At 40.0% G+C, this 9,289-nt stretch overlaps 1 protein-coding gene across 1 annotated transcript; it reads right to left on the minus strand.

Moving 5' to 3' along the window:
* Window positions 1-2,834: 2,834 nt before the first annotated feature.
* On the minus strand, window positions 2,835-5,323 carry LOC103265618 (lithostathine-1-beta-like). The gene is made up of 5 exons (XM_008063277.2): window positions 5,209-5,323; window positions 4,479-4,592; window positions 4,040-4,177; window positions 3,237-3,348; window positions 2,835-3,031 (listed from the first exon to the last, which is right to left on the minus strand). The coding sequence occupies exons 1-5, from the start codon at window positions 5,275-5,277 to the stop codon at window positions 2,964-2,966; spliced, it is 501 nt and encodes a 166-aa protein (XP_008061468.1). The 5' UTR covers window positions 5,278-5,323; the 3' UTR covers window positions 2,835-2,963.
* Between the last annotated feature and the right edge of the window lie 3,966 nt (window positions 5,324-9,289).

A 9,289-nucleotide genomic window follows, 5' to 3' on the forward strand; every position in this document is an offset into this window, starting at 1 on the left:
CCCTAAAGGCCAATACCTTAAGAAATAAGATAGACAAGTGGGACCTCATCAAATTAACGAACTTCTGCAAAGCAAAAGAAACCATAAAGAGAACAGGGAGACAGCCCACAGAATGGGAAAAAATATTTGCCAACTGTATAGCTGACAAAGACCTAACATCTAGGATCTACAAGGAACTCAAACACACCAAAGGGGAAAAAAACAAACAGCCCCATTAAAAAGTGGGCAAGACATAAATAGACACTTCTCTAAAGAAGATATATGGACAGCCAATAGACACATGAAAAAGTGCTCAGCCTCACTCATCTTCAGAGAAATGCAAGTCAAAAGCACGTTGAGATACCACATAAACGCTATAAGAATGGCCATCATTAATAAAACAAACAACAACAGATGCTTGCGAGGATGTGGAGTAAAAGGTACACTTCTACACTGCTGGTGGGAATGCAAACTTTTACAACCTCTTTGGAAAACAGTGTGGCAATTTCTGAAAAAACTAGAAATTAACCTTCCATATGACCCAACAATTTCCCTATTAGGAATATACCCTGAGGAACTCAAATTGTTTTACAAAAAAGATACCTGCACATGCATGTTTATTGCAGCTCTAGTCACAATAGCAAAAACATGGAACCAGCCATGTTGCCCATTGAAGCTGGACTATACTTTTAAAAATGTGATACAGATACACAATGGAATATTATGTAACCATAAAGAAGGACAAGTATAGGGACCTTGCTGCAACCTGGATAGATTTGGCGTCGATCATACTCAGTGATTTATCACAGAAACAAAGAAAAGAATTCCATATGTTCTCACTCATAAGAGGACTTTGAGCAATTATAAAGCTATAAGAAAGTGACTGGCAATAATGGGAAATTGTCAGGGGGATGGGTGGTGGGATTGGCAATTGAGTGAAACTGAGTGAAACTGTTAAGGTACCCTCATCAACAAGGGTACCTGCATGATCAATGTTTATATACTTAACCCTGAATTGAACCCCACATCTTTATAATAAAAACTAAAAAAAAAGAGAGAAATACATTTTGTAAGGCTAAGCTGCCGCAGGTAGTAACTCCACTGATGGATCTGGGCATTGCAAATTGAAAACCTTCTGGGAGCAACCCCTTCAGGTCCCCTCCCACTGTGGGAGCTTTTCTGTCCTTTCAATAAATCCTGCTTTCTAAAAAAAAAAAAAAGAAGAAGAAAACATTCTGGAATGAATTCACCATTCTAAACACCAGTAACAACATTTGTTATTCATGAAAGGAGATCAAAATAGCAACATTTACAGGAGTTCCAGAGAAGTTGATTCCAACCATTGTGAATGATTGTGAGGGGTTCAAGATTTCAATGAAAGAAGTGGGAACTCAATTTATTCTACAAATAAGATATCTGCACACGTATGTTTATTACAACTCTCTTCACAATAGCAAAAACATGAAACCAACCATGTTGCCCATCGAAGCTGGACTGGATTAAAAAAAAATGTGGTACACATACACAATGAAATAATGTAGCCATAAAGAAGGACAAATATATGGACTTTGCAGCAACCTGGATAGATTTGGAGTCGATCATACTCAGTGATTTATCACAGAAACAAAGAAAAGAGTTCCATATGTTCTCACTCATAAGAGGACTTTGAACAATTATAATGCTATAAGTAAGTGACTGGCAGTAATGGGAAATTGTCGGGGGCGGGTGGGTGGTGGGACTGGCAGTTGAGGAAAACTGCTAGGGGATGGAGGGGCATAACTCATCAGCAGAGGTACCTGTATGATCAATGTTTGCATACTTAACCCTGAACTGTACCCCACATCTTTATAATAAAAATTAAAAAACAAGAAAGAAGTAACTGTGATTGTAGTATAAATTTCAGGAGAATTAGAATGAAAAATTGGAGCCTGAAGATGTGACTGAACGTCTGCAATGTCATGATAAAAATTGAACAGATGATGGGTTCCTTCTCATAAAAGAGTAAAGAAAGTGGTTTCCTGCAATGGAATCCACTCCTGGTGAAGATGTTGTGAACACTGTGAAAATGACAACACAAGATTTAGAAGAGTTTATAAGCCTAGTTGATAAAGCAGCAGCAGAGTTTGGGAAGACTGACTCCAATTTTGAAAAAAAAGTGTCTACTTGGGTAAAACATTATCAAACTGCACTAGATGATACAAGGAAATCTTTCAGAAAGAAAGAATCAAATCAATAGGCAAACTTCACTGTAGACCTATTTTAAGGAACTGTTATTTCAGCAACCACTGCTTTGATCAGTCAGCAGCCATCAACATTGAGGCAAGACCCTTCATCATCAAAATATTACTGATTGCTGAAGGCTCAAACAATTGTTAGTATTTTTAACATTAAAGTACTATCTTATTAAAGTATTTACATTTATTTTTAGATATAATGTTATTTCATAAGTAATAGTATACAACATCATGTAAACCAAGTTCTTGTATGCATTAGGAAACCAAAAAGAATTGTATTAGCTGCTTTCAGGCAATATTGGCTTTATTGAAGTAATTTGGAAGCAAACTAGAATTACCTTTCAGGTAGGAGTGTAGGTGAGTTTTGAGTAAATCTTTATCTCCTTAACCTTTTCATAAACAAGGTCACCATTGTTCATAATGCTGGGATCCAGTGTGCCTGACATGGGCATGGAGTTTTTAAAGTGAATGGGTCAAAGCAAGCTCTAGAGTGTTACAGTCACTTTCAACCCAACCATCCAGACATTGGTTGCAAAAACAGCAGGCACAGAAGACATCACAGTTAGATAAACATGTTTATTTTCGTTGTTTAGAGCAACAAAACTGGGGTGGATAAAGGTACTGATGGTTAGCAGTGCAAACCTAGCAGGAAAGAGATGGTACAGACTGAGTTGGAGAGATGTTCTAGTTTCATTTTTGACTTCGCAGGAACTGCAGGACCAGCTGCAGACATCCGTTGTCCAGCTGCCTTTAGTTTTTGAACTTGCAGACAAAGGAGAGCTTTCCCTCACAATCCATATCTTTCCATTTCTTGAATCCTAAATGCCAATGAGAAGAGTCAGACTATGGAGACTAGAGAAAGAGTGGCCCCTCCTGGCTTTAGGACTCAGCACACGACACAAAGAAAACACTCCTCCATTTTCTGGGTAAGGATCTCACCTTTCCTCTATCCTCATCCCCAGGTCTTTCTCCACAGCTAAGCAGAGAGAATAGCAACAGATGGATGTGTTCCCTGCCTCTCACCTGAGCCTGAAGTCAGACTCGCACAGTAGCCTGGATTGTCCCTGCTTGGGGCTCCGGTTTCCCAGGATTTGTAGGAGACCATAGACCCACTGCTCCAGTGCCAGCGGCGGTTCTAGTGGGAGAAGCGATAGAACAGGGATGGGGGTCACACAGAAAGAGATAGCAACCCTGGGCCTGTGTGCACACTCAGGAACATGCCAAGACATATAGGAAGAATAAACATGGTTATCCTGCAAAATATCATATCCTTATATATGCATTTTCTAAGAGTCTCCTTTCCTAGAACGTAGAACTCCTTCCCAGGGTTCCATCACATCAATGTTGTGAATCAGATACACAGACTCATAAAACCCCCCTTATACAAAGTGATTCCTGAATTTTCTTTCCTGAAGCATAGTGTTTTCACATCCAACATGCTATTGGCTGCCCATGAGCTGTTGATATTTATTAAAACACCAGGCTTTCAAATGCCAGCAGTAGGTTATCTACTCCTAGTCTCTTTTTTGATATAGTCTGCAAAGGGCTCTGTTGTGACACAGACAATAAGAAAAAGTAAGAGGTGGCATATATAAGATATTTTGCTAGCAAAAGACAGAAGGAATGCCTAGAACCTCGGGAAATTCAGCCCTCAGCTCATCTCTACCACCACCAACAATGAATGTTATTTGTCAGGACAAATGAGATCTATAGCAAGGTTGCTTTTATAGAAAACAATAAAAACTGGTGTTTAAAACACCAGATTGGCTTCCTCTACTTCCCTCTTAAGCCTGATTATTGGGAGATAAAGAAGGCTGCAGACTGACCTTTTTGGGGTCATGGAGACCAATCCAGACATTGCAGTCATTAGTGCTGCTCTCTTTAATGAGCGAAGCCACGAAAGTGCCCTCGGCCTGAGTTAGTACAGACACCAGGTTGCCCGAATGCATGTTCTGGCAGTAGAGCTGTTGGGAAAGAAAATGAGTACTTAATGGAGGAAGAAGTTTTAAGGGATCAACTGAGTCCTCCTAGGGATGTGGCAAGACAAGTTCAGCACAAAAATGTTCTTGATGTTGTCACTCACTGGCATCTCTGTGCTGAGAATGTACCAGATGATAAGACAAAGTAAATTTGAAAATTTGGGGTTAAGATGGGATGGGGGGAAATCAATCTCCCCTCGTGGCAGCCACTGAGCACACAGGAGAGTGTCAGCTGCCTCTACCTTCGTAATCCTCCCCTTCCTTTCCCACATCTGTGGTCACTCACATCTGCATCAACCCAGGTCTCAGGGTCTTCATTAAAGTAGTAACAGTAGGAACGATAGGCATTGGTGCCCTCAGGACAGCTGATCCGGGCATTGGGCAGCTCTGTCTGGACCTCCTGGGCTGAAAAAGGAGGGGCAATAAAGGAGAGTGTCAGGGCACAAATAGGTTGAAGATGAAGGGGAAGCTTCTGAGGGTCCTTTATAGGCTCATAAGGATGATGTGGGTCATGGGATACCTACTCATTTCCACCTTCCGGTGTCCTGCATCTTTTTACTCAGGTTTTCTTTGCTCAAGACAAAAGTCTATCATAAATAAGCTAAAGAAAGATGTCCCCATTTCCCCCTTTAATTCCTGGAACTCAGACTTCTGTTTTTAAGTACTCAAACTTCTACCTTTCTGAAGCCTGTCTTAATTTCCCTGCACACAAGGCTCTCCTCAGTTCTCCTTTGCATTAATGACTCTCCGCATACAATATCCCTAAACCTACCATTGTACACATTTATCAGATAAACAAATGTCAACAACATTAGCAATTTAAAGGGGCCATTTAAAATTCTGTAACTCATGAAATAGATGTACTGAATGGGATGAGATCAGCAATAAAGATCTTCAAATATCACAAAGCAACCTCTGATGTTGACTCTACTTTTTTTCCAGTGAACCCATATTCATGAGTTTGGAGTGAAGACTTTATGACTGTGGAAGGTGGTGGATGAAGGGGGAAAAAATACCTCACCTTGGCCGTGAGACAGGAGCATCAGGGAGGAGATCAGCATCAAGCATAATTTAGTCTGAGCCATGCTGAGAAGCAGTGAATCTCTTTCTTATGGAGCAAACCAACAATCTCTACAGCAGAACACAAGGAAGAGAGTTCTAAGAAGTGGTGAGGGGACCATTATTACTTTTCATATAGCCCTCCTTCCTAGGAACTCCTGAGAACAGAAAAGCCACGTGAGACACCCGTACTCTCAAATATTTCTCTCAGTAGTTTGGGGATTATATGAATACAGTAGCCCAAGTGCTAGTTTTAGCTAGCACTAAGGCTACATTACTGCTAACGCAATTTGGACAGAAACTCATGCTGTATCTTCCCAACGATGTTAGATTTGCAGCCCATATTAGTCATGCCCTCCCCATGCAAAGCCCACTTACCTCCTGGTTGAATCTGAGGTGGCTTGTCAGGCCAGACAGTGGCAGGAGCTTTATAGCAGGGTCTGAGAGAAGAGCCACGTCATGTAAGGTACAGGAGGGGCAAGGAGTGAAGGTCAGTGGGCTTACATAGGGCACTGACATCAGGACAATCTGGCCTGAGCAGGAGGCCTTTCCTGGCACACGCTGGGAGTGGTCACAGAGGAGGTGCCCCTTCCCGCAAATGATTTGGCAGACTGTCCAAGTCCAAAGTGGACTTTGCTCTTTTCTAGCAGGAGACAAGTATCAGTGTACCTGCGCCTTAGCAGCACAGAAAGGGATGCAAAGAGTACATTTCCTTCTACTATCTACAAATTTGGAGCCCTCTCTTTGGTGTTCGGCATGGGTGGGAGTTGGGAATAATCAGCTAATTAAAGGACAATGTGCTGGTGGCTTTAGATGGTTCTTTCCTCTCTCCTAAGCTCATGAACTTTTCAAGATCTACTTCAAGAAGAAAGGGTTATCAGTTCCATCAATTTAAACGAACATGACCAGCAAAGTTTCACCAAACACAATACAGGTAATAAATGAACCTAAAAACCCCAGTATTTATTTCTTTAAAAATTGTGTATTTATTCCCACACGTTTAAACTTCAGTCATCTTTAAAGTATTGTCTGCTTGATGCAGGACACCTATCAAGACACTTTTTCCATGCTTACAGAAGTTGCTCAACTCGTCAGTGTTGATGCCTTTTGTGGTTTTTTGTTTTACCTCTTCCACGTTGACAAAACATTTCCCTTGAGGACTTTTTAAATTCAGGGCAAACAAACAAACAAAAAAGTCACTTGGTTTGAGATTGGGTGAATAGGGTGCGTGGAGAATGGGAGTCATGGCATTTTTGGTCAAAAACTGATGATCTCAAAGGAAAAAACTTGCTGAAGCCAAACGTAACTTCTCACGGCAACACTAGCTGGTACACTAATATCAATGAGTTCCTATAACACTTACCTAGCAAAGAAAGCCTGCACTACAAGGGACTGGCCTTTCAAAATAAAAATTCTTTTCTTTGGTGGGGGAGTCCCTCCTCAAAGTCTCAAAGTTCAATTAGATGTGAACTGATGTCTAAGGAAGCTCAAAGTAGCTGAAAATGAAGTTCAACTTCATTGAAATCGTTGGTGTGAAGTCAAAGGTTGTGTGGTGAAATTGAATACTTACCAGAATTATCATAGAATATCCATTTATAATTCAGGGAACAAAAGTCAATTCAAAATTAAAAAATTAAGGAGAGAAAACTAACCAAAATTTTCACAGAAAAAGAGATATATAAATGGGACTAGAATTATAAAATAATAAACAAAATATTATTAAAAACTATGCAGAATTTAAATCAAATAAGCTACATAGATGTTTCAACAAGGACTGGTATTGAAAACATAATGTCAACAACAAGTAAGTCAGGTGCAGGAACTTACAAAGTATTTAATAAAATTTATGTTTGCAAAAAAGACAGAAAGGAATAATATATATTATTTATTGATTAGTTCACTGACAATAAAGAAATTCACATGGGAACATAAAAGACCGCCTATTGCCAAAACAATCTTTAGCATAAGAAACAAAGAGAGAGATATCACACTTCCACACTTTAAACTCTACTACAAGGCTACAATAATTAAAACAGTCTGGTATTGGTACAAGACTGGCATATAAGCCAATGGAACATAATAGATATTCCAGAAGCAAAACCCCAGTTTCTCAATCAACTCACCTTTGATAAAGTCTCCACCAAAACCACTGAGGAGAGGAGAACCTATTTAATAAATGGTGCTGGGAAAGCTGGCTGACCACATGCAGGAGATTAAAACAGGACCCCTACCTATCACCACATACAAAACTCACCTCTAAGTGGATCAAGACCTAAATGTAAAACCTCAAACTGTAAGAATCCTAGAAGAAAATGTAGGAAACACTCTTAGGCACATTGGAGTAGGCAATCAATTCTTGGTCAATTCTCCAAAAGCGAAAGCCATGGAAGATAAAATAAACAAGTGGGACGTCATCAAACTGAAAATCTTCTGTAAAACAAAAGAAACCATCAAGAAAATCGGGAGACGGCCCACAAAATGGGAAAAATATTTGCCAACTGTCTATCTGACAAAGGCCTAACATCCAGGATCTACAAGGAACTCTAATATGATAAAAGAGTTTTGCCCATTATTAAGAAGGGGCAAAAGATATGAATAGATACTTCTCAGAAAAAGACATATGAGCAGCCAAGAGATAGATTTAAAAATTCTCAGCCTCACTGATCATCAAAGAGATGCAAACTGAAACTACACTGAGATGCCACCTAATGCAAGTCAGGATGGACATCACTAATAACTCGAAAGACAGCACATGCAGGAGAGGATGTGTACAAAAAGGAACACTTCTACATTGTTGATGGGATTGTAAATTAATAAAACCTCGGAAAACAATGTGGTGATTCCTAAAACATCTAAAAATCGACCTTCCATATGACCCTCTGCTTATTCCCTCTTCTCCATATACTCTCCATATTCTCTCCATATACTCTCCATATACTCCATATACTCTCCATATTCCCTCTGCTAGGAATATACCCAGATGTACTCAAAGCATTCTATGAAAAAGATATCTATATATGCATGTCTATTGCAACATTATTAACAATAGCAAAAACATGGAACCAATTGTGGTGCCCATCAAAAGTAGACTGAATAATGAAAATGTGTTTACAATGGAACATTATGCAGGCATAAAGAAACACAAAATTACAGACTTTGCAGCAACTTTTATGAACTTAGAGTCTATCATACTGAGTGATCTGTCATGTTTTTGTAGCCTATAGCAGCAGGTAGTGGCACTTGTCCTCAAGGCACATAAAAATGTGTGGCTGCCTCTCTATTGTGGGAGATGGGTTGATTTCCAGTGACTCCTGCCTCAGCGCTGACAGCCTTAACTGTGGGCCAGGAATATCAATGGGGCTCCAGGGATGTGAAAATGTAGAGTTTGTTGTGCTCCAGCACAGGACCTAATGGACTGGTCTCTCAAAATGGCACCATGCTGCAGCTGCTTAAAATCTGGGGGTTTGTGGGTCTCAGGATGAGTTCCCTCTCTGTAGTAATGTCATTGGGCAGTGTCCAGGCAGGGTCTGAGAGAGTAGCGGTCCTCTCCCATGGTTAGGATTGTAGGAGACAGCAGTAGGAATGTGTGCCGCTAAATCTCTCACTCTGTGACTGCTTTAGGGAGCTTCTCTAGAATCCTAGCCAATTCCATCATAGCAGGCCATCTCGCTTCTCCCTCCTTCCTTGTTTTCAGTATTTCCCATCACTGCTCTGTGAAATTCTTGTGTTCTCTCTTAGATAATATATTTTAAGTGTGATTATCTCATTGCTATTTTAGTTTCTCTCTGTGGAAGAGGAGAGTATCAGGAGCACCTAGTCAGCCATCTTTAAGCCCTTCCACCCCAAACATTCTTCATAAAGGAGAACAATGTTGGAAGATTTACACTTTCAGATGTTAAAACATACTACAAAGTCACACTAATCAAGATTATGTGGAACTGCATCATGATGAACATAGATTTCATTAATATAGAATTAACAGGCCAGAAATAACACCTTCCACTTACAGTAAGTTGTTTTTTGACGTATGTTATGAAA

This window comes from Carlito syrichta, unplaced genomic scaffold (genome assembly GCF_000164805.1).
Source record: "Carlito syrichta isolate Samal-C Ts95f unplaced genomic scaffold, Tarsius_syrichta-2.0.1 Scaffold306700, whole genome shotgun sequence".
Classification (NCBI taxonomy): Eukaryota; Metazoa; Chordata; class Mammalia; order Primates; family Tarsiidae; genus Carlito; species Carlito syrichta.